This window comes from Enoplosus armatus, chromosome 24 (genome assembly GCF_043641665.1).
Source record: "Enoplosus armatus isolate fEnoArm2 chromosome 24, fEnoArm2.hap1, whole genome shotgun sequence".
Classification (NCBI taxonomy): Eukaryota; Metazoa; Chordata; class Actinopteri; order Centrarchiformes; family Enoplosidae; genus Enoplosus; species Enoplosus armatus.
Window position 1 is genome coordinate 8,467,691 of NC_092203.1, and position 26,039 is coordinate 8,493,729.

Here is a 26,039-nt window from a genome sequence, read left to right on the forward strand (position 1 = left end):
TGGTTAAAATGTGTCGTCTCCATGACATCAAGGCTTTCAAAGGCTTCTCCAGAGCCACAGTAGACAAAGAGTGCCACTTTAGACTTCCTCCGCCTCCAAGGGAACTCCACCTGAGGAGATTTATGTTGTTAGAAGGGTTGGATTCTGTTTACATTCTTGTTTTTTTATGCTAAAAAGCACACTGAGTGCAACAACACCATAATCGAATCATTCCTCTTTCTGCCGAGGACCCCACGTTATCCCCTGGACCACAACTTGGCAGATCACTGGCTTGACAGAGCACTGCGTGACTGCAGCTTTTAGAAGAGGAGGCCCACCATCCAAGAATTTAGTTGACTCGAGCATTCGGCAAAACAACAGATTTCTTGCTGTCATGCACAGTGCAGCTGTAGTGCTCCTGATTTACCAGAGGACCCGAAATGTTTGGAGGAGGCTGTGGGAAGTCGGATCAGGCCAGATGCCTGCGCCCGGCCAAATAGCCGTGGCTTCATCCCAGCTTCCCCTCACACTAACTGTCCTCCCCGCTTTCCTCTGGTCCAAGTGAGGCTTGCACTCATTCACCTGCACCTTTTTATAATCACTTATTCACAGACAAAAATAATTATCTTGGTGTCGTGGGGAAGTCTTAACTTTTCCTTTTCACATGTGGATTCTTGTGAGTATTAGCATTTTTTCCATCTTGGTACCTGGCAGCCATATTGAATACCACTGAATTAGTGTGGTTGAGGGGTGAGAGGTGTGACAATTAGGGCCCCATAGCTGGACAGGGGCCAAAAAATGACACTAGGATTATACAATATAAGCCAAAATGGGATAAGAGGTGGGGTGGGTCTCTCTTGGGGCTCAAAATTCCTTGCTACACTCCTGCAGTGAATATATTAACAGCTTGAATGAAGCAGGACTCTGGTATGGTCCACTTTTGATTTTCGCCCACCTGCATTGCCTGCAGCCTTTTCATACTGAACGTACACATGTTGTGGTTGTGTTTTAGTATCAAGCTCGATTGCTTGTTTCCTCCCCAAACATAAAACTCTGTGACATAAATTCATGGTGTGCAATCGTTATATGACTCATGGATTTTTTAAGGCTGAGTTTCTGGGCTCATTAATTTTACTGTATTTTAGGCCAAAAACAAAAGGATCCAGAATTCCCTCACTGGAGGTTTATTCCTGGCAGGATGGATGAGGCTCTGAAACAGTATTTAGATCATCCAGCAGGAAACTACCTAGTTTTTTTTTTTTTTACATTAACAGAAAATGCAGCAGAGAATGAACAATTAACACATGGGGAAGGATGATAAAACTTTGAAATGCATGGCTTGATATGGGCATGTGACAATGAGGAAAATGGTCCCAGATGCTATATCAGATCCATAAAATAGATTTAATGATGTGCAATATGCTTCACCATTTCCTCAGTTTTATGTACCTGTCTTCTTTACTTTCAACTATTTTTTCACCTGACTTTTAGACACTTCTTTAAACAGTCTAAATGTTACTTTTCCCCATGAAAGTCTGAAAGTTTTATGCCCCCCCCCCAAGACTTCTAGGGAGAAATGACCACTTTAAGACACTTCTTCAACCCACTGCTCCCCTTGCCTGAAGACATCATTTCTGTATGTAAAATGCATTTATTATGATAATTTATCCAATCAACAAAGCAACCCTTCTCCATCAAAGCTGCATGCATGTGGTGTGCATTATGCTAGTTTTTGATTCCACTTCAAGCACTTAATATACTTATTGTTGACTTATGTGCTAAGTGAAATCCTAAAATCCCAACAAGGGGAGCTGCAGCTGTAACGCATGACTTCTTAATATGAAAGCTTTGTCAATTCTCTCCGCACATATCCTATAAGTCCTGTGGTACTTTTGGATTCGTTCACCGTGAAAGAGCTGCAATATGTCAACACAAACACTAAGCCTGTTCTTTTAGGAGATTTCAGGGGTTCAAGCCTTTGAGGCAGCAATCATCCCGACTGGAGTGTCTTTAACCAAGACAGTTTATCCATGTCAGCACCAAGGGTAATGTTCTGCACATGACCTTTGACCTCCTTTTGCAGGGACAATAAATGGAAAGCGAAAAGGAGAATCGACCACAAAACAAAATGTTCTGTTGTTTATTGTGTGAATCAGATTTATGTGAAGAACATTAAAACCAGGCCGCACGGGGAAGCGGGTGAGCAGTCACCAGTCGTTTGTGTGTAAACCTTCTCCTGCTCACTGGTTTGAGGATCGGGGGGGGGGGGTTTGTCAGCCACGTGGGTGCAATTGAAGGTGATCCAGGTCTCCAACGAGCATGTGCACCGCACATGTACAGCTCCAGTGACTAAAGAAATATTTACACTGTGAAATTGGTTAACATACCTTTACACAGCTGAGCCTGGACTCAAACTGAGATTCGCTTAGAGGGGGGAGATTGGCAGTTTGGCGTCGAGTGGCAAAAAGAACGGCGTGTAACCAAAAGGCCACAAGTTTGATCCAATAATCAAACATCCAGGACTTCTTCTGCAGCTTTTTAGCATTCCTCCACTGCTGCTGCTTTCAACTAGAGCCAGAAATAATGAAGTGATTAAGCTGACCCAATACAGCACAAGTCTAGTGAAGACAGCAGCTCTACAGGCTTTTATTAAGCTCCAATGAAGGAATCAAACAATAAGTAAAAGTGAGCTGCGGGAGCTGTTCAAACTAAGTCATTCAGAGGTTTCCAGCTATGTTTGGTTTGGTTTAGCCATTATCTTGAACATTTAGCACCCTTTTGGAGAGAATCTCCTTGACTACAGTCTCATAACTGGGTGATCGACACCATTAGTGTCAAACATGCTTGCCAGAGATAATTTATTGCCCGTCACTGAACACAGACGAGTCATTTTCTCCAGCCCTGATGAGCTGCTGATGACTCTCTTCGGGTGGTATTTTGACGTCTTCAGGTGATCCAAACTATAATTAGAACATTATCAGACGCAGACATAAATCTGCCGACAGAGAAATTAAATAGATTAACTCTGAAATCTCTGGTTAAGTCGTAGGAAGAGGCCACACAAAAAACACAATTGACCACATTACTTTTATATTCAATTATACACATCATACATCAGATTTTCTTCTTCGTATTTATATAAAAATAAAATACTTTTATGCACGAACCCATAACGAAAAAATACTAACAAAGAAATAAATTAAGTTATACTGGTTAAGCTAAACTAACAGTGCTCAGTTGAGTTTGATCATTCCTGCATCTGTGCATGATGAGAATATGTACAACTGCAGCAGTTCTGGATTACATTATAAACCATGTAAACTAAATAAACACAGATTTAGTTACTCAGTGATGGAGATCCACTGCACAGTGCCTAACAGTTTCTAAAATAGACAATAAACAAAAAACACCCCGTTATAAATGAACAAAACAAACATCTGTTCCCAAGTTTTAAGGAAAACAACTACTGTTTGCCTTTGAGAAGTTCACAGAATCTCTGCAGATTTGCACTTCTGGTATCTTTTCCGTCCACATAACACATCATGAGACCCTATTTAATTGGGGGGGGTGTGTGAGGTGACCCTCGATGACAGTGTCTTGAGCTTTGGCCTTTCAGAAGCACCTCCAGCCTCGTGTTGAGCGCGTGATGTCACAACTCACTGCACCCTAAGGCCGCGAGGACGGACTCTGTCCAGCTTAACGAGAGGGGGGTGGACATAGGTTCAGCTCCTTGCATTACCCCTCTGAAAATGTCTTCTTCCCAATTTAATGCTCTCTTATTTCCCAAAACCCAGATCCGCTGCGTATCAGCTCAATGCTATAGTGATTGAAGAACACGATGAGATGCATTAAGGTGCATTTCAACAGGAAAACATGGCCGCTGCTGACAAAACAAGGCACACTCCATTTCAGCTGTAGAAAGGTTCAGTGGGATGGTATCTGGAGGGAAAAATTATGCAACTGGTGCTTTTACAGGCTTGCGTACCACATGAATGAGTGCAATCATTTCCAAGTTCTTGGCTTATGAGACGATGAAAGCAACAAGCATAATGGGAGCAGACTGAGTGCAGACTGTGTAGAGAGAAAACAAAGACAAACTCGCTCACGCTCACTAAACATTTCCCAGTACCAACACGCAGATTCAAGCTCACAGGAGCACACACACATAGTCTAACTTTTTTCATGCCCTCCCCCATTATGCTGCTTTGTCTTGCAGGCTTGTGTGCAGTTTTACTCCGAACATGGCCTCCCACTGTGCTCTGACCCAGGCCAGCAGACCCTGGAGGAGCTCAGTGCTCTCCGAGCGCACACACCACGTCTTCTCCTGTTTCACAGTCTGCAGGAGAAAACACAACGTGAGAAACTATGAAAATCAAAGCAGTTAATCACAAGAAGATTCAACTTGACAACAAATACGACCAACTGCAAGCAGGCGGATTGTTTGCATGGATCGAAACTGATATTACAGCTGTAACAATTATTAAAAATATGCGTTTTGCAGCTCTCAGTGCACACACTGATTGTAACATCAAACACAACTTGATCGTGTTCAGGGATATTCTTCTTCGTGGCCAGAAGTAAACAAATGGTGCGGCCTTGTTTTGCAGACAGGAACAAATGGAGGAATCAGTCAGCTCAGTGTTCTACTGTAATGACTGTACACACATGTGGGACAAATCAACCAAACATGGCTCTAAAAATACCTGTTTTTACACTTTCATTCAGGAGCTCACAGCTGAGGCAAAGACATGACGGAATAGAGAGGAAGATGATGGGATGACATACACATCCCGCGCTGAGCAAACAGAATTCCCTAAATACTAAATATCATAAGCATGTGCTGTCTTTATCAGGGGAATATGCAAAAAGGGCTCCTGTCTGGAATCAAATCTATTAATTCTTTTTCGGTCTTCCTGTTGAAGAAGTGGAAGCATTTTGTAGTCCAGCAGAAGAAGCCAAGGGAGGACAATGACCTCAAAGCGTATTTGAAGAATCTGTTGCACACTAACCTCATCGTAAAGCTTAATATCCATCCTGCGCTGATCTGAAGGCCGCAGGTGGACTGAGCTCACGCAGCTGATTGGCAGCGTTTCTAAAATGGTGACGCTGCCGCTGCTTGCTTCTTTGTTTTCATTCACTGTCAGGTCGTTCGAGTTTTTCCTCCACTGGTGATCCTCTTTGAGCAGATACAGCGTTTCCCGGGTTGCCAGGACTGTCAGCGGCGTCCAGATATCCTCTGAAAGAAAAACATGAAAATATGAGCAGTTAAACATCATTTAAATGTTGATGTGATGTTTCCTCCTTTATCCTGGCTTTATGTTGACAACTTGACAGAAAACCTTGTAGTCAGTTCATTTTCACTGTAACTGTTGTAAAGTATTATAGCATCACTGTTTCCAGCCCCATGGTGAGTGAACTTTGCTCTCTTGCTAAAAATAAAGCAGTTTTCGAGTGGAGATTTCAGCCTTTGATTTATCACTCCAGGTAATAGTCACGGGTCATCGACTTAAACAGCTATAAAAAGTGCCTTTCTGCTACAAAGATGAGTTTTGGCATTATATTTCATGTCAGAAAGCTCCGTCTTCAGAGGAGCACACTGAGGGAAAAGGCAGATCTAGGCATGCTAAAATGATGGCCCTTGAAATTCCACAGACGTGCACAGCTGTGTGTAGCCTGCAGCTACCTTGGCTTTAAATGTGTGTGCTGACGCACAGACAGCGAGGCATCTTGTAGCACCGGCACACATGTACGGACCACATACATACAAATACAGTCGGCCGTCACTCAGTCCACTTAAACCAACAGATTTGCCTCATTGCCAAGGTTGTTCAGATAATCTTTGACAGGCGCCTCACATCGGCTGCTCCCCACAAATCACATCACATTTCCCTCTTCCTGCCATAATTCTGCTTTATCTTGAAGGAAATTAAATCTTTAAATCCATTTCGTTATTATTTCTCCCTTTTAGCATATTTTCCTGGCACTTCTCTTTTATATTTCTAGCATCGCAGGAATATTATGAGGGACACTTGGCTTTCTTCCTGCGGGTTAAAATGAATGTTTATGATTGACGTTTTCTCCAGACTGTAAGCTAAATGACCCTCATAAAAATAATAAACATGTTTAGTTGCACTTATACATAAGCAGCACCAGTGTAAATACAGATAGGAAGGAGACAGCAGCGTCATATTAAGTAATTAGCATTGACAGCACTGCTCTTTGCAAGTCATTATACATGACATGCCGAGTCTTGAAATCTTTCTTGTAACAAGTCAACATGTAGAAAACAAGACTCAATAAGGACGCGGGTGAAAGCAGATCCCTCTCCTGACATGAGAGATATATTTGGCAAAAGAAACACGGGATGCATAATTAAGTTGTTCTGCAGAATGAGTGAATGTGTCACCTTGCAGGACAAAAGCCAGAATGTAGAAAAACTGCAGCTGGCCGTCCTCCACATCTGCCTGGATGTCTTCGCACACGAGAGGCCTGACAGATAAAAAGAAATGAGTCATATTACATGTATGTATATTTGTATAAAACTCTCCTATCACACCCACACAGGGAGCCGTATAGTTAAAAGCACAGACTCTGCTTTTGAAATACAGATAAGAGAGTGCGGCTTGCAGGTGCTACCAAGCTGCCTCACATGGAAGCACTTCAACATCACCGGGTGAATTTCACAGTAACTGTGAAGCAAAGGGGATAATTGACATAATAATAGCTGACAGGGCTTGGATTGCAAAAACACTGGAAGTGTGTTCTGAGACTGTGGTTAGCTGCCTCGCAACACATGAAGGGGCTGCTTTGATTTGTTTTTATTTTTCGGATTATTGAGCGGTGGAGCGTGTTGCCCGAGGACAAACGATACCTGGATACACTGCCCTACTCTTCATGATAAAGTCTTGACGTATGTCACAGAGAACGCACCCTTTTTCATTTCCTAATCCAAGCTAAAGAAACATTTATTTATTTGACTTCTGCCAGTTGGATGAAGCATGTTTGCCAGGTTGTCCAAACTGCTACGAAGGCATACACACTGTGTCTGTATAATTGAAATGTTTGATTATTCACAGCAGGTTTTTTTGCCCATTTTGCACTCGTTCGTGAGAAATGTTAGCCATTTTCTTCTCTGAAATAATGCTTTCATTAAGATAACCACATTCCTTTGCAGTGAGAACCAAGAGAGAACTGCTATCTTCTGTTTTTGGGGAGAAAAACTACTGGAGGTGACACGACATGACAGGGTTCGGGATTTGTAGCGCAACACATGTTACAAATTAAGATGTGGTTTACCGGCTAATTTAGTGGTGCAGTTTTACAAAATAAAGTCTAAAAGGAGCTGATTGTAATCAACTAAAGATGTGTCAGAAATGTGCAGAGTTCTGCAGCCATGACTTCCTTTAACTTACACCTCCCAACCACATACAAATGTGCCATTAGACCATTAGACCACATCTTTCAGCATATAAACAAACATTTTCTCACTGCATCCAGTGGTTACTTCCCTCGACAAACTAGGTGTATAGAAGCAGCTGTGTGGAGCGTACCAGAGATGGTGCTGAGGGTTGAGTCTCGTGGTAGAGATGGACTTCAGCTTGCTGTCTGATTTGTGAGCCATCTCACGCACAATTCCTGAAGAAACAACAAGAAAGACAGCAATTGTCTGTGAAGTCATCCAGGCGATGGTATATCTAGAAATGCTAAAAGGCAACTTGAAGATGTTTTCCCTCACTCAAATGAATAACAAGTGAAGTCCAGTTGCCCTTCACTCAGCACTTAATCACCAGCAATCTTGATTATAATTTAATTTTTAAATAAACATTTGATGTTTCCAGGACTGGAACTGGTGGGTTTTCTCAGCTTTATATAATTATAAATTGCATATCTTTGGGTTTTAGACTTAGAACAAAAATAGCAATTTGAAGATTTCAACTTGGGCTTTGGAGAAGTTGTGATGGTTATCTTTCACTATTTTTGACATTTACAGACAAACAATTCATCTTAGAATCATAAAAACAGGTCAACAGATATCAAAAAGACTCATTATGGAAGCATCTCTGGATGCACGTATTGGCTTTTTGGAATCGATAGTCATAGTTTTCACAGTTAACAGATTTTTGCGGGTCAAACATTTATCAATGTGGCAAATTGCAGTAATGGAAACATGTAAATGAAAAACTATAGAGTCAGAGAAAACAACTTGTAAAGGACCCAGAAGAGGTACAGTAGCCTAAAAATGTCACACCCAAATATTCATGGAAAGAGAACAAAGGCCAAACTCAATCTGAGACTTCTTCTTCTGTTATTGTAGCGACCGTAAGAAAGCCAAAAGGTCTCTAGTTGCAGGTGTAAGATTTCAGCTCCATAGAATCAGTGGGTGAGAAAATGTTGGGAACATAATGCGCTGGGTCACGCTCGCATTCATGAATTGTAGCGTGTCATTGAGTGTGACAACAATGCAGGGCAGAGAGGATATCTGCAGCGCGGCTTCACAGTCAAGTCTGAATGGATGGACTTCAGGAGGATTTAAAGGGACACTGAGGAGGAGCGGGGACAAAAGAGGACAGCGATGAAGAAAGGGGGTCTCATCAATATCATTATGCCACATCCTGTATTCCCAGAAGTGTGTCTATTTGTTGTAAGACGTCCATGTTTGTTTCTGCGCTCTGCTATTCACACATCTGCCCTGCTGGAGGCTGAATTAAACTAAAGTTGAACTCTGCTTTTATGTCTCGACAGACAGACATGACTTATCTGACACACAGATTCAGTAGTTGCCCCTTCGTGGGTTAGAGACCCCCATGACATTTTTTTCTTCGAGCCTCTAAAAGTGATTAAATGATTTAGTCTGGCTGGCTATCATACAAAGTTTACAGATTTTGATGCCCAAAAGGACTAAAATACTGTCTACAGTTTGCAAAATGATGATTTAAAAAAGAACTACTGATCAAAGAATTGTCTACAAATCAATAATACAATAATCAGTACATCAGTCTTTAATTTTGTCTTAACACAACACAACCATACGAGGACTGTGCCTGACTAATATAGTGCCTAAAATGTGCAAGATGATGATTTAAACCAGAACCATCTGACCAAAGATTTGTCCACGAAAACATTTTTGCTATTTCCAGCATCATCAAATGCATCAGTGTTTAATTTTATCTTAACAAAACGCAGCCAGACAATGTCTTCCTGATCAAAGAATATAAGTAAACCAGACTATTAATCTCACCAAGCAGTCAATGCCAGCTTCCAGCACTTGACAGTTTGAAACAGTTTCGGTCTGTACTCAAAAAGTTCAATAATCAGTCTTATGAGATGGGAACATGACTAAAGAATTAAATTTCTTGTCTAAAACTTGTGTGATTGTTATGTTCATCAAACAGTGTTGCTGTTGGATGAAAAAGGTAACATTCTTGCCCCGTTGTCAGTCATGTCGCAGATGTTTTTAAATACAAAAAAAGTCTTGTAATCTTTTCTTTTTGAAAGTAAAATGTTCAGTAAGAAGCCAGCAATGATTTCACCTTCAAATGACAGATGGCTCGATCGCTTTCACGAACATTTCTCCCACATTGTTGGCGGAACATTTACACGTGTTGAGGAGAAGACTAACCAAAACGTTAAATGACGTGTTAACATGGACAGTTTTAGCGAGGTGCCATCCAAGATCGCAATCACGAGAAAGCAAAGGTGACGGGCTGAGCGCGTTGAGGACCAAGTGTGCCGCTGACGGACTTTGGTTGGTGCTCTGGTCTGTGTCAATACTCCTGCTTCCTCTCGTTTCAGTCCCAGACTCTTTGGCTGCCTCCACCATCAACACCAACGATTGATTTTCACATGAAATCAGTTTGATATGTTGGACAGCCGAGAGAGGACGGTGTGAAATAGCTAAAGCTTAGATTTTCAATTTCCAGTTTCCAAAACAGCTAAAGGTGCATTTCACCCTAAACCATGTTCTCTCTCGCTACTACGGAAAACTGTACACACACGTTGGTGTAACGCATCCATCACTCTTACCAAATCTTCAACAATGAAAACTGACAAATTCCTCTCTGTGAGAGACAACAAGCGGCCAACACAAACAGAAGATCAGACTTGCTTTCGCCTCCGTCTCGTGTTATCTCTCATTTTCAATAATGTTGTGTGAGACTTGGTTAGTTTCTGGGCTCCACAAAACTGTCCCAGTTACAACCACATCCTTTCTCTCTCTTCCAGCCAGCGAGTCCTTCGTCATTCCACTTGTGGTTTTCAACTTTGTCCACATGATGGGAGCCAGCTTGGACGATAGACGGGGTTTGTTATGGTTAAGCTTTTCCGTACTTCTTCTGACAGAATATTCCAACAGCTGTTTTGGGGGTTAATTTGGCATTAGGAAGAGAGGGTTTGCCATAATAGCAACTTAGTTATCTTTGTCTTTAAGGATCAAAAGAAATATATAAACACATTGTAAACTTTATGTGTAGATATTTGGCACTTAAACGCTGATATCCACGGAAACATCAGATTTTCAGGCATGGTAGGATGGTAGGATGCACCTGGAAGGTTACAGCAAACCACGATTCATGTTTTTCACTTGTCTGCTCGGTCTTGGACAATCTCTGTGGTCTTACTGAAAGCAATCTGGAATCATTTTTAGCCACGGAGAATACAACACACTAAATGAGCTGTTTATAAATGTAGACAGAAAGAAAAAAAGCTCTGAGGGGACAGAGGGAAAGCTGGAGGAAGAAGGAGAGAGATAAAAAGAAAGAAATGTTTGTGTTGGAAAATGTGGGAAATGTCTTCAATCTAAAATGTCATTTGACGCAGGACCGTCTGACTTCGGGGATACGTTCATCAATACCCACATGTTTCTGAGTGATGCTAAAATTTTACTTTCTCCTGTATTAATTCACTAGCTAACCAAAGGAAGACGCAACATATTAAAAAAAAAGACCCTTCCTCCTGGAACAAAGTACAGAGGGACTTGAAACTTACTTTTATTCAATTTAAGTATTATATTAATGATTGTGTTTTACTTCATATTGGTAGTTTTGGAAACTCACACCTGTTTATCCATCTTAACTGTACATTGTCTATACTACTACTACTACTATACTACTATGTGTGACAGTTATTGTATTTGTTGTTATATTTATGTTACAACAATGTCTTCTATGCTGCTTTCTTGGCCGTGTCTCTTTTCAAAAAGAGATTTTAATCTTAACAAGACCTTTACCTGGTTACATAAAGGAAAATGAACTAAAAAAAACTTTTAAAAAGAAAACTGTAAGAGATGCTGGACGATAATGTATGAAACAACACTTTCCATGTACTTCCATGTATTCTCGCTTGATTGTGTATGAGTGACAGCATCAGACAGCAGCTGAAGGCAGAGAGTTGTGGAAAAAGTGAGGCTACTCTTCTAATCAGCATGTCTGTTGACTGAATTTGAAGTTTTCTTGCTCATATTCAGTATTTTGTACGCAGAAAATGGGTAATATGAAACGGTAATTACGGGAAAATACCTTCATACGTCACAATCTCTGTTACAAATTAGAACGGAGCAGCAATACTTTTCCACACGTGCCAAGATGTTTTCCTGTTTTCTCCACACGTTTAGGGGCTGGAAACTGTCAAATTCATTTTCCATATTTTTCCAGACATTCCAGGCCCGAGCAGGAGCCCCCGTCTAATAAAAGGTTTTCCTCTCAGTTGCTGGTCCTCCCTTGCAGACAAGTTGGTCTGGGCAGGATGTGCTCAGTCTGCGTGAACCCACCAGCGAGGGGGACGGGGCAGAAATTCGCATCACATATGGTATAGCATTAGTTTGTGAGGGGAGTAGGTTGGGTTTCTGTGGCACAATGCCAGTGAGAGGAACATGTTGTTCTAATACATGCCTCAAGGATCTAACAGTACTCTCAAAGCACCACGAGGAAACCAGTGTAACCAGTAAGTACAGCCTTAGACTATATTCAGAAAATAAAACGTCCTTTTATGTGTTTTTCCATACATTAAACAGAAACAACTTTCCACTTTGCTTGCACTTGGCAGCGTTTCTTTTTACCTGTCAAGAGGCCAAAGAAGCGTTTGCAGCGTGAACTGTCCCTCACTAGGAGAGTGTAGGCCACGCCCCCGTCTCCAAACTCCATGTGGATGCTCTGAGAGCCTAGCCCCACCTCCAGGTAGCTGAGCTCCATGATTGGGTGGCTGTCCCTCTTCTGTAGCCAATCAGAAAGCTGGCCTCTGCTGGGAGGAAACGACATCAGGCATCACAAAGTGCAGAAAATGTACTGTCACGGTGAGATGGATTAAATGGTTTACTTGATCTCTCACACTTGGAGGTGTGACTGCCAGAACAACACTTTAAAAAGTGTTTGTTAAAGCCAAAGTTTACTCAGTACAATCAGGGTAATAACTCATGCAGTACCTCATTTTTCAAGGATTAAGATAAAAGGTCAAAATAGTTTGGTTTCTTGCACAGTGCCAAGAACAAGAGAAGTCAGCTCCTATAGTCTAGATCACAATAACTTTGTAGTACAATAACTTTGTAGTCACAGCATGGGCTCAAGTCTGAGAGCAACAGATCTTGTTTGGATGAGAGAAGAAAAACCTTTTCGTTTATTTGACGGTAGAGAGAAAAAAAACAATAAAGGGGCTAAAACTAGCAGAAGGAGAAAAGACTCCACAGTCCACAGACACTGCGAGGTCAATGTGTTCTCAAGATGTGACCCAGAAACCTGGGCAGGTTATGCAATATAATCCACATCCTAAACGGAGGGTGTGGAACTACACACCAGCATTAAAAGTCATAATTGTTAACTGCAGTGTGGCGCCCTCTTTTGAATCACTGTCCACACCAGCAGGATTTGATTACTCTTCTGATAAACTGGAATGTGTTGCGTCAACATCTCACTGACTTTGCTTTAAAGTTATCTTTAAGAGTCATACTTAAACTTAACCTTTCATTTATTTTACCTTTTTGGTAGTGCACAAAACCTTTTGTGGTCGAGGTCCACCTCCAAGTTGCTTGACATCATATTACAACAATTTTCCACTGTCCCTGAAACCCTTAAACTTATTATACTTAATCTTTACTTAATATTACACGTTAGGTACTTTATTCACTTCAGTTTACTCTATATATGTGGCACCTATTGCACTGCATGTCTGTTCGTCCATTTCCCCATTACAGGGTTATTTGGTGAGGTTTTCCTGATACAAATCGAGGGTCTACGGATAGAAGATGCTTTTTTATTAAAGCCCACTGAGACAATTTTGTGATTTTAAACTTTTTACTGCATATTTTCTTTTTCCTTTCCTTTAAAACACAAAATTCATACATAAATATTACATACACACACAATGAATGCAAAAAATATATAATATATGCAGTGTCAGCAATTCAAAATTGATCTGTGCACTCATGTAATTAGGTATTTCTTATTAATAAAAAAAGAGAATCATTCTGTATCCTGTAAAGTTGCTCTACTCACTGGGTTTCTGATGTCATTTCCAAGAAATAGATTCGCTGGTTTGACACCACCAACAGAGAGGGAACCTCCCCGGGCTCCCCAAATTTGACAGCAGACATCTGAAGGCACACACAGAACGAGATACTGTCTGTTACAGCGTAATAATGAGCATCACAGGGCTACGAATTCAATACTGTTCAATTCATGAATTCAATACCATTAACGACCACATTCTCAGCTGACAGTTTCTCTATACCAAAGGCTTGCTTAATTTCCTCTAAGACAACACATGAAGTAAAAGCACAAGTGAAACAGCGAGCAGCCCCTGTCACTGGATAAATAAACACAACTAAGATGAATGGAGCGGGACCTCCTGTTTCCAGCTGTGGTTTGCTCTGTCCTGTTCCGCTCTTTGCTCCTCGTCCAGGTGTCTGACAGAGAAAAGCAATAGCCTGCTGAGTTGAAGAGCTCCCAGGATGCATTGCATATTAATGAGGTCTCGGAGAACGCTGAGTGACAGCGGGGGGTCACGAAGCTAGGCAAAGAAGCTACAAAAAGAAGAATATTGGGGGTTGAATGGGCTCCTGGGAGATTTACTGACTGCGCTCATCTTGGCTGACTGAGATGAAACCGCAACTGAAGTGCTGTAGGTCTTAAAGTTGTCACCACCCATTAAGCTGGAATCTTTTAGCCGTCAGGGAGTTTCGTTTGAGGACTTTTTAAAACCGCAATCACAAAAGAAACAATAACAGCAACATAAAAACATTGTATTGCTAAATTTGAGCAATCAGTCACAGGCCGCCGTCACTGGCAAAATTCTGCTTATAGTCTGGCAATAATACTGTTTCCTGCCTTAACATTAGTTCCAGTGAAGGTTTAAAGGCCCTGAAAACCTGCTTCTTACTGTGAGCGACGGAGTCCTACAGGAACACATTATTATTATTAACAGTGAATTTTTGTTTTTGACCTTGCTTTCTTGCTGGTTTATATAATAAAGCAGGGCTCAGTTGGAAAAAAGGTGACGTCACTTATTTCCATGCACCAATCAGACTTCAGCAACTTTTAAAACTAAATGTGATGACAGTCATAGTAAAATGACAGTACTGTATGACAAACCTGATCCAACACGGCCCTGAGTTTTGAGCGTTCATAAAAAATAACTACATTTTTCTTCCAAACTGTAAAGGAATAGTTTGACATTTACACTCTTACACACCTTGAGGAAAGAGTGAAGCTCCTCTTCCTCCTCGAAGACCTCCACATCCAGGAAAAGCTGTAGCCGATGGTCCACCGCCTCGTAGTCCTCGGACAGCAGGTCCAAATCATCTACAGGCACATGGACAGTTGGTCAGCCTTAAAAAGCCTTTTTTTTTGTCTACTTTATCCCTCAAATTATATCTTGCATTAACAGTTAAGCCATAGTTTCCTGGCAGCAATGTGAAGACTTACATATTTCTTGGCTTTTATGAAACCTGTTCCAGATTTTACAACAGCAGACTGTAGCATTAGCCAACAGCCCTCACGCAGAAAGGCATTTAAGAGCAATAAATCCACCAATGAACAGCAATGGAGGCTATTTGAACGTTGATTGATAGTTACAGCAACTCAAAAATGACAGCGCACGAACCTACGGAGGCCAAAACAAACCCAAAGTCTGTCATTTGAAGAGAGTGCAAACAGAGATGAGATTAAAAAGGCCTTTGAACCTTCAGACAACGCGCACGCACACGCACGCACACGCACACGCACACGCACACACACACACACACACACACACACACACACGCAGGTTGATTTGTCTTTAGAGACAGAGCACTTCTTCAGGAAGAAGACAATGAGGGCTCTGCTCCACAACAATGGGTGCACTGTGTCACCAAAAAACAGACACTATATTCAGTGTCAGTGTATTCGGATGAGTATGAGTTGTCTCCAGTGTGAGACTGTGGTTTCAGAAGGACAGATTACATGGTATTGGCAGGGAAACTGCAGTATTACAAAAAAAGAAAATATACAGAAAGCTATTATTACGACTCAGCCCTCCCTCTCTTCGGCTTTCATTCCTCTCCCATCACTTCCAGTAATGATTCCAATCTGTCTTGTTGCACAGTTACCATGTGGTTCATCTAAAAATGGCAGACAGATGTGGAAGGAAATCGGATGTTGCCACAGAGATACAGCGCTTCGAAACATTTCTGCGCAACACAATCTGATTCCATCCAAATCCACATCCAAATATTTCCCATCTCTGTTCACTTTCAATTAAGACTTAAATATATCTTTAGGAAAGGCAACAAAGCTGACGTAAACAGTTTGCACCACATGCCACAGTTCATGTGTTTTACAATGAACATAAGAACTGTAAAATACAAATCAAGTCATAAGATACCATTTATATTTTACTGCTGTTTGGGCTTTCCTCTAATAAACAGTCCTGCCAACATCACAATGTTATTTTGGATGTAAAAAGTGTGCTGCAACACGATTTGTCTATTAATCGAATCCATTAACCGTTTCACTTGTGAGTTTGTTGCTTCCAGCTTCTAAAATGTGAGGATTTGTTGTTTTTCTTTGTTTTATATCACTGCAAGTTAAAAAAATATTTGGTTTTGGATATCACTTGAGGCTCTGAGAAACTGTTTTGGTCGATTTTGAATGGGTCTCCAGTGGGTAAACTTTGTCAAAAAAAACATTCCAGAGTAGTGCTTTTATTTTGAAGAACAATTTCCTGCCTCCAAGCGAAAACAACTTTTTACCTTCTACTGCCTTTTTGAGGAAAGTGAATTCAATGCTTTTCCACTTTCAAAGACCTGCAGATACACTCAAAAAGTGTTAAAAACCCACCATTCGGGGTGGGTCTTCCTGCAGGTTGGGCTTGGACTTCAGGTGGTGTAGCACCTGTAGGGGTGTAGTGGTAGCTCCCAGCCAGATCCTCCTTACTTTGGCACTCTGTGTTGTAGGAGAGGCTGGATGTATCACCCTGACCCTCCCCGATGAAGAAGGAGCTTCCCTGGGCAGTGATGAAGGTGGGATCTTCTGTCGTGGTGGCAGCTTCAAGGATAGGGCTACTGCTAATACTGGCATCAGTGTAATCATCCTGCTGTGATGAAGATGGAACATGGAAGTGATGAGTTTCTGGTGGAGCAATTTTGGAAATAAATTACAGCAAAAGGGAAAACAGACAGAGGAGAAAGACCTTATTGGCACTCTGAGTGCTCTGCGTGACATCGAGATGACCATCCTCCCTGTCTGGCCTGGACGAGCGACGGATGGGCGTGCTGCTGTAGGGAGATGATTGGCCGGCCAGCTGGACCACATGATCGCTACCACATTCTGGACAAATATTACAGTTTCCTGAAAAATATGGGACATGGTATAAATGTAGAAAAAACTTATTTTTTCATTTAAAAATACAAAAATGTTAATCTGTTACTATAAAACTATATTATCATCATGTGTCTATGTCTACTCAAGAACTTGACAGGACAGTTTAATGATTCTGACAACCAAATTACCTATAATGCAAGAAAACTGACAGGAAATATGCATGCCTCCATTCCTAACAAGAGGAAGAAGCATTATTTTGTGTCCGCAGGGCATGTATTTAGGCAAACAAACATCTTAGTTCAGACACGCGCGAATGAAAAAGGTATTTATTGCCTGAAATTTCATCGGAGGAGCAGACTAAGCACACTAACAAAAGAGCATGGCTCCAAGAAATCCCCCAAACATCTGTCGAACAAAGCCTGTGCTCAGCCTGTGCATGCCGGAGCAGGTCTTAATGTCAGGTTTGGTCAGAAGGCAGGGAGGTGGCTGCTGGAGCGAAGGGTGCTATCTGCCTGCTGCTGATTATAGAGGTGGGAACTCAGCGGAGCGGGCCACTTGGCAGTAAAAGGGACGAGATAACTCCTGGGATGCTTCACTCCAGCCCATCTGAAACCAAAAGTTTGTTTTGGGAAAATATGCAGCCATGTGTAGACTATCAATGGGAGCCCGATAGCTGAGGAGGAGTCATGAAGTGCTTTGACGTCAAATATTAAACAGTTTTTTGCATGAATGAGACAACGTGCCAGGTGTCTTATCCCCAACTTTCAACAACAGACCCTGCTGACATTGACTGAACAAGTGTGAAAGAGGAAAAAGTTAAAATGCACGTAGCATTTAATTGTTTAGGATGGTCTGGAGTACGTGAGGCGGAGCATGACTCATCTCATGTGCGTGACTCAGTATGAGGGATGAATCAGAAGAAGGCTTTTCAGAGTCAAGGCTGTGGTGTGTGTTTGTGGGAGTCTTTGACATCTCATGATTACAGATTCAGATATGAACTAAAACCAAACATCATGTTGCTTAGGCAACATTTTCACCTATGAGCTGTGCTTTAAGGGCATTATTATTGTCAAATGCTCTTTGTTTTTATTTGTGTTTTTCACAGGTTTTATTCAATTTCAAGATGCCTCTGGTCATCTGGTCAGTGACCACAGATCAAAAGCTGATGATTGCTACACCCTAACATAAAGAGGCATTATATACATATAACATCAGCATCAACTTCATGTCTTCTATGTCTGTCTTGTGTTGCTTCTTCTCACCTTTGCTGTCATCATCACACTCTGCCTCTGTCAGCTCCTCCCCGTCCTGTTCTTCCACACCTTCTGGTAGCATTGCTGCTCCTCTCCTCCTCACTCTCCCCCCCGCTTCCTCCTCACTGCCCTCTCCCTGAAGGGTGAACTCTGACCTGCAGCGAAGGCACTGCAGGCGAACACAGCTGGGGCGGAGCTCAGAGTCACGCCGCTGATTTTCCTCCGCCACATGTGACAACACGTCAGTCAGAGCCTAGTCAGCAGAAAGTAATAGTATTTAAGTCTGGGAGCAATTTAAAAAAGTCAATTTATCACAGACAAAACTGAGCAACCGAGGGCAATCGACTATTGTCTGTGCAGAAAATCTGACATGAAAGCTTCCCCTTCTCCCTACTGATGTCATATTACAGTACAAAATGCACCATAAGCTATTTGCATGTTAAAAACTTTGCAGCTGCAAACGAGGAACTATAGGAGCAACATCGAGCTTCTCAAAGGGCCAAAAATCAGCAGACTTCAAGGATAATTTGACGGGATACATCACAGTTGGCACTAAAGGACATAATGTGTGAGTGTTTCTGTACACACTAGGATAATCCGTCTTGTCTTGTGAGCAGCTGTGGTTCATGGAGTTGAAGGTGTTCGTTGGGGTTTTATACTTGTCACTTCAGCTATGTGTGTTTATAAAACGTAATTCATGAGTCCCTGACTGCTCACCACAAATCTCAAAAAAATCTCACATCCTGGAATTGGTATTTGCTTTCTTTGTTAAAATTAAATCTGGCAGAGTTGATGTTGCACAATGTGAGAGGGCCAAAGTCATAAACAAAGTAGTAAACATGGTACAGAGCGTGCTGCTGGATGCTGACGTCACATTTGAAAACAATGGTAACAGGGCTTGAGTATGGGGAAGCCTGTGAGCATGACCAGACTCGTACAGGACGTCTTGTGGGTGGGTGTTGCCCTTATTTACTTTGTACGTGCTTTGCTTCACTGTATGTGCCTTGTATGTCATGCATATCGTGTGTGTGTATGTGTGCATAGATGACAATCTCTGGGTTTTTATGTCTAACTCTTTTGCAAGAGTGTAAACTTGTGTGTCAAGGTTCAAGGGTTGCACAATGAAATGAAAGTTGTCGCCCTCTTCACGCTACACACAACATATATACAACTACTCAAAATTAGAACAGAATAATACAAATAAGAACAATACATACAGCTACTTTTATCTTTACAAGATCACCAATATTTAACCTGAAATGAATCAAATACTCCCTGAACAACAGGAGACTAGAGTGTGTGTGTGTGTGTGTTATTAACCCGCAGTGCCTGCTGTGGGTCATCATCAAGCAGGACGTAGCATCTCCTCCTTTTCTCCCTGCTGATGTAGTCGAACTGAAGCTCCACAGCTGGACGCATCTCTTCTGTCTCCTGAGAGAAAGAAAGAAAACTCAAATTGACAATTTTCCTTTTACTTTTACATATTAATGCCCACTCCAGAACCTCACAAGTCATTTCCCACCCTTCCATCTCTTTCTCCATCCCTCCCTTCCTCCTCTCACCCCTCGGGTCCAGGCAGCCTCTGTGGTCTCCACCCGAGCCAGACTGCCGAGCTCCAGACGGCATCTCTCCTGGCCGCGCTGCATGTCCACCTCCAGCACCAGGCCCTGTTTGATGCGCAGGAACACTTCCCTCCTCCTCCTCCTCCTCCTCTCCCCCTGGCCCTCGCCATCTTCCTCCTCTTTGTCAGATAAGACACCCACAAGTAGGGGGTGACACAGGTCCACTAACAAGAAAAAAAGGAGATCAGAGGAGGACTAGAACCATAAAAACCTTATGAGTAATGCTTGTCTCCTTGTGTTTGTGTTTGACTACCCTACCTCCCAGGTCCTCTTCCTCTTCTTCCTCCCCTCGAGCCGACTTTTGGGACTCTGGACTCGGCCCAGGTGAGCTTACCACTCCCTGGCTCACCACTGGGCCGTCCACCAAGCTGTCCTCCAAGGTGGATTCTGTCTGCCGAGAGCTTTGACCGGGCCACTGTAGGGTAGACTCTGTTTCCTGGTCTGCATCTGCGTCGGATGTCTCCAGCCTGGGCTCAGATGAGAGCAGTGGCGGGGGGAGGACATCTGGGACTTCCAGTGACAGTGGAGACGGCTGATGGCCGAGGCAGGTGGATGGACATGGGGTGGTGTTGAGGCCGTTGGGGAGGGGTTGCCATTGAGGAGCAGGCTGGATGGTGTTGACAGCGGTGGTGATGGTAGAGGGGGAAGCTCCATCTAGATGATGTTGGTACCTCAGCCAGTCCTCACCCAGCTGATCTCTGAAGCTGGACATGCGCTCAATCTCCTGCTGGTGGGGAAGAACAATGCCTAGTGGAGAAATAATATATCCACATCTATGTTTTAGATATTTATTTAACAGATTCATAAACTTAATCTTTAATCCAACCAACATTACAAGCAGTATGGTTAAAGTGGATAAAACAATAAAAGTCAGGGAGAAGAGGGGGTGAATTGAGATCTTTGGTATGATATCACACAAATATCACATTGGACAGCCATGCTTTTAAAACCCACTCTGTGTGGAGGAACGCAGTCTGGGCTCATAATCTGTATCACTGGGCTCAGATATGCTGGCCCTCCGCACTTTCACCTTACTCTGAAACACAAAATGGTTTGAAAAAGGGAAAAAAACACCACAGCAGTGAGTATCCAGAAGAAGTATTTGTGACTTTAAATTCTTCTAACATTTAAGTGACTTAGATTTAGTTACAGAGAAAAACTACATAACCATGTTAAATGCTTAGAGCAGCTCTCTTACCCTGGACTTCTTCCTCTGAATGTGTGAGCCTCCCACTTCTCCAACTGACATGCTGTCACTAAGCTCCCCAGCACCACTGGACACTTCCTGGTTACTGCGTTCTGGTGGCACGGCAACTGGAGGTAAAGCCTGTACCTGGACGATCAGCTGGCCTGGTTTTGGCAGAACCTGGAGAAGAGAGAGCTCTAATATCAGACTACTATTAACTCAGTTAACCAAAAAGAGAAAATACGATACATATATATATAAAAATATGTATTATCACTGTAATATCTATAACTATGACTTTCCAAAGAGTTTAAAACCAACAGTTTGCTGCGGTGGGATGACCATATACTGATTGAGATACTTACTGATAACTCAGATGAGGACAGCGGCGTACCATCAAGTTTGAGCTGGAAAGAAACAGAAAAAGGAACATGTCAAAAAACAAACATGACATGCCACATTTTTCTCAGTCAATTCTCCAGTGTTGATCAACCCTATATGACAGAAGACCACAGGTCAGTATGAGTCATGTAGAAACACCTTGGCGTTCACACATGGCAGACAGGAAGCTGTTCTCTGTGTGTGGAGAGGCTGCGCTTTCTGACAAATCAAGACATACAGTATAATGCCTTCGTTGATGCAAAGCAGATGCGTCAACAGCTGCTATGTGTGTAACAGTATATTTAAAGATCACAGCCTATTTTGGAAACTTAACAGCTTCTCACAAACTTGAGATTTTCCCCCACTTTTATTTCATGTGTTTAGACCAGGACATTATGTGATCTGCTTCTGTCTTCAGCTGCTGTTTTGTACAGTTATTATGCCATCTGTGCTGCTGCCTTGATGTCTAAAACAAATGTCCACGCAGGACGCTTTTAGAGTTATTACTTTTTTTTATGCTTCAGCATTCTGCAAGTTTGAAAAATGATATACATGTCTAGTTATAATTATTACTCACTCTAAGGTTTGCAGCCTTTGGGGAGAGATGTCGGACGGTGCAGTTGCGGTGGGTCTTCTGGAAGTACAGCGGGTTGCCTTCCAGGTTGAGCTAAAAGCAGATATTACACTCTCTCACATGTACATAAAGAAGATAAAAGTGTCCACTAAATTATATACTGGAGCCTCTGTAGGTGTCTATGCGTTTCCTTACTGTGCTGAGGCAGTGCAGCAGGGAGAGCGGAGCCAGCTGGGAGTGCTCCAACAGGAGGTTGTAGGCCAGGTCTAAGTGCTGGAGTGAAGACAACTGCTCAACACCTGTTTGATCAGACATCACAGGAATGCAGAAAAACACTCTCAGACATGATATTAAGAACATACAGTGTAAACATCACATGCACACAAAAACATGTACATGGAATAAAAAGAAAAGTGATGCTCAAATATCTAATTAAAAAGAGTATCATGTTATTCTCCCCTCCCTTCCAAACAGACATGATAAACAGGCAGGTGTAAGGTTATCTAATGCGTCACTGTGTGATGATAAAGACAAACACAAGGACTTGCAAAACAGTAGGAGGTGGGGGTCACTGTCAGAGAAAGTCTTTTGTTTGTGTAGCTGCATGGTGATCAGTTTGCTTTTTCATTGGCTCCCTCCTCTCTAAGCTCTGTGAATGGATCGGCTGAATACTCCGATCTGACCAGGAACTGATTGTATGTGTTTAAAGAAGAAGATAAGAAACTCTGCGACTGTCTATGTCAGTCTACTCCACCGTTTATAGTCTCCAGTTCATTATTCCTGAGGTTGAGTGTGAGGAGCTTGGCCCTGGCACTCAGGCCCAGCGTTGGCGCCCTCTGCAGGCAGTTGTAGCCCAGGTTCAAGTGCTCCAGTTCACTCAAGGGCTGAGAGAAGGCAATGGGGAAATAAGACAGAACATGGGGCTGTCACAAGCAGGAAAAGAGGGAAACGTGTTTTACATAATCTTTAATTATAATTAATTAAACAGACACCTTTAGAAATTCAGCACACTCCTGAATCTTGTTATGGCTTAAATCTAAAGACTTCAGGACGTTCAGTAAACTCTATTAAAGAAAGAGAAGAGAAGGTTGAAGTCAGGTGAAGATAACATCAGCTAATAAGTCAGTAATGATGCATCTGTGTGTATGTTTGTCTCACAAGTGACTGGTCAAGGCAGACAATGGAGTTGTAGCTAAAGTTGAGGGTGTGCAGTTCCAGCCAAGGCAGTGCGGAGCTCAAGTCTCCTCCACACAGGGAAAGTAGCTCCTAAAAAAACACAGACACAGACTTTGACTCTACACTGACACTTGCTGACAAATTTACTACAAAAAGGAGAGTACCTCCAGGGAGCTGAGACTTTTCGAACAGTTAAAGACCTCCAACTGGGAGTAAACTCCTCTAAGTCCCTCTAGACAGTGTGGAGGGACTCGCTTCAGCTGGTAAGAATAGAGACAAAAAGAAAAATATAATGTTCATGTTGTCAGGACAGATGAGGAAATGTTTAGTGATATAACTTGAGGAAGAAGCAGTGGTGCAATAAAAGAGCTTGAGGAAAGAAATTAAGGAATGTAGTCAGGGTTCATATTCTACCTCCAAACACTTCAGAGACTTGAATGGGAAGATTTTCACCACAGACTGAAGTCTCGACCCTGGTGGGTTGATGAGCTGCATTTAAAAATAAAAAAAAGACACACAACATGTAATAAATGGAACCTCAATCTGGAATATAAGTAAATAGATATGTAAGCAACTGTTACCACGATTCACACTTCCTTGTAAAGGAAGGACCCAGGATAACACAAACCTCATCAAAGTTCATGAAATAAAAAGACTTTTGAATGCAAATGCTGTCAGTCACAAAGAAAGAAAATTCTGACCACAGTGCATCGATCAAATATTACAAATATAACATCAAACAATCACAAAATTCCCTCTACTTGGGAGTTGTTGATGAGACCTTTCCACCATAGAATTGAGATGGAGGCTTTTTCCATGTCAAAACATAACAGAAATAGGTCTGAGCTCACCTTGAGGGAGATGGTCTTCTGCAGGACGTCAAACAGGAACTGCAGCTGTAGCAGGGAAGCAGTGTCTGCAGGGTGGGAGGGCAGCGCAAGGAACCCATGCTGCTGGCTCCTGGACAGCAAGTACTGTTCAAACAGCCTGGTGAGCTGCTGCAAGCTGGCCGCCGGCAAGGTCAGCGTGCTGCTGCCATCCAGCACCAAGTCTCCTGGAGGTTGGGAGAGACAATTCATTTAACTCTTAGGAATCTAGCAGCCAAATTCAATCCACAGCTCCAGACTGTTATAATAATGGCTGGTGTCACTTAATGCTGAACTGAATGGCGGGGACATCAACATCAAACCCACTTTGAATTCATTACATTCACCTATCAATTGTGCAAATGAGATAAATCCATAACTGACCACATATCTCTGAGCAAGATCCAAGCAGGACCAAAGCACAGCGACACCACATTTTCAGGATTACAAAGACTCTTTTTAATATCAGGCTTTCCCACAAAGTTAATCTGGATAGGCTACAGTACACCCACTGACACGGACCACCCTGCTGTTGTTTTGGTTGAATTGTGCAGCCCTAATACACTTGGCACGACCCCTTTGTGAGCCAAACGGATTTGGTAATATAATTACACTTATATATAGTAAGTGTCTGTGTATCACACCGATACATACCATCATTTCGGAGGAGTTTGGCCAAGCTCTGTACAAGAGAGGACTGGCCACTGTGAGATACAGCCATCCTGCAACGTTGACACAAGGCATAATGTTAGCGCAATATATCAACAGAAAAAAAGTAAAAAGTTCCCACTTAAGCAGCTGATATATAACCATTATATAACATTATTATAATTCGTGTTACTGTCAATGCATTTACAGCAACGTTGGCTAACATTAGCATTCAAAACTGTGCTCTTCCTGCAGCTAACGTTAGCTCAGCGAATGTAAACTAGCTAACCAATTTCCTGGTAGCTAAGCTAAAAACGACATACCTGTGCAGCGACAGCCCAAAAATGGATAGCCAACATAAAGTTTTACTTCAAGGGGTCAGTACTAAAACATGTTAATTTTTGTACATGAAGAAAAAAGTCGTTTCCGTTGTAATTTGTTGGTTTCATAGTGCAGTGCACAGTGATGTTGACAATTTTTCATCACGTGACAAACTGCCTAACGGATCTACGGCGGCCCCGTCACACCAAAAAGGATACTCACTAACCAGTAAACATAAGTAAAATGCCTTTTTTTAAAGTGTTTTCCCCTTCCTGACTTAACAAAACTACTCGAAAAACACTTCCTAGTCAATCTTTATTAATCTTAATTTAAAAATTCCACTAAATCTCTACATTTCTGTGCTGCTTTTTCACAGTAGGTTGATGGTATTGCTTTTGACGAATTACTGTCGGTAACCACTGGGTGGCGCACTCTAGCAAGGATCCCAACATATGACAACATGAGGGCAAATAAAAACGTCAGATTGAGTCCTCACTACAATCAGCAAAGACACTGAATCCATCCAACCATTCATACCTTAGAAAAACGAGCACCTGTTCCATACGTGGGTGGTTAACATAAGTGTTTTGTTGTTTTATGCAGCTTGAAGCAAACATTAGGTCTATGTTTCTACCCCAAAATGCCAGACAATCACTTCAAATGTTCAATGTATGGACTCAACAGAGGCCAATACTGACCCTTTTGTACTTGACAGCTTTTGAGACCCAAGCAGTAAGGCACAGGCTTCGTGGTGGCTGAGGTTTTAATAAATGCCAGCTGTCAAATTTACCAACCTGAGTCTTAGACCACATCTGCCTGTTGGCAGATGTTGGTCAAACCATATCCGAGTCATGGCACCAATAAAAAACAGAGCTGGGTAGCTGGTTGGCCAAGGAGTGTGAGTGTTATTTATGCTTACTTTGCATGGCTGCACAAAGTGTACTGATTTCTGGATAAAACAGATTAAACCAAGTCTGATTTCAATTTGTGCTGCATTTAGAAAAACTCACATATTATGCAAAATAGCAAACGAGTTTGTTTGTAAAACGCCTTGAGTCATGAAAGCTACACAGCAGAAAGACAATTGTGTGACCTAAAACGGCTATTGGATGCTATTGCTTAGAAGGTATCAACTTTGTTACAGGAAAAACAGTAATGTCAGTGTACAGTGTAATGCTGACATCAGCATATAATCAGAGCTTCAACTGGACTCTAAAACTGTAAACCCACGCATTAAGTCAACACTTTA

The 26,039-nt window shown here is 42.1% G+C and overlaps 1 protein-coding gene across 1 annotated transcript; it reads right to left on the reverse strand.

Moving 5' to 3' along the window:
- Positions 1-3,062: 3,062 nt before the first annotated feature.
- On the reverse strand, positions 3,063-24,542 carry stk11ip (serine/threonine kinase 11 interacting protein). The gene is made up of 25 exons (XM_070930624.1): positions 24,476-24,542; positions 23,807-24,009; positions 23,370-23,444; positions 23,120-23,215; positions 22,938-23,045; positions 22,772-22,843; positions 22,534-22,663; positions 21,975-22,078; positions 21,783-21,872; positions 21,190-21,231; positions 20,837-21,004; positions 20,593-20,674; positions 19,897-20,385; positions 19,579-19,802; positions 19,337-19,447; positions 18,026-18,269; positions 16,633-16,790; positions 16,281-16,533; positions 14,656-14,765; positions 13,461-13,558; positions 12,032-12,210; positions 7,530-7,614; positions 6,386-6,468; positions 4,989-5,215; positions 3,063-4,315 (listed from the first exon to the last, which is right to left on the reverse strand). The coding sequence occupies exons 1-25, from the start codon at positions 24,540-24,542 to the stop codon at positions 4,175-4,177; spliced, it is 3,639 nt and encodes a 1,212-aa protein (XP_070786725.1). The 3' UTR covers positions 3,063-4,174.
- Between the last annotated feature and the right edge of the window lie 1,497 nt (positions 24,543-26,039).

Coding starts and splice junctions, on each gene's coding strand:
- stk11ip (XM_070930624.1), bottom strand. CDS start 24,542: ATGGCTGTATCTCACAGTGGCCAGTCCTCTCTTGTACAGAGCTTGGCC. Junction 21,232..21,782: donor CAAAGGCTGCAAACCTTAGA/GTGAGTAATAAT, acceptor GTTTCTTTCCAG/CTCAAACTTGATGGTACGCC. Junction 19,448..19,578: donor AGGCTGCCTGGACCCGAGGG/GTGAGAGGAGGA, acceptor TCTTTCTCTCAG/GAGACAGAAGAGATGCGTCC.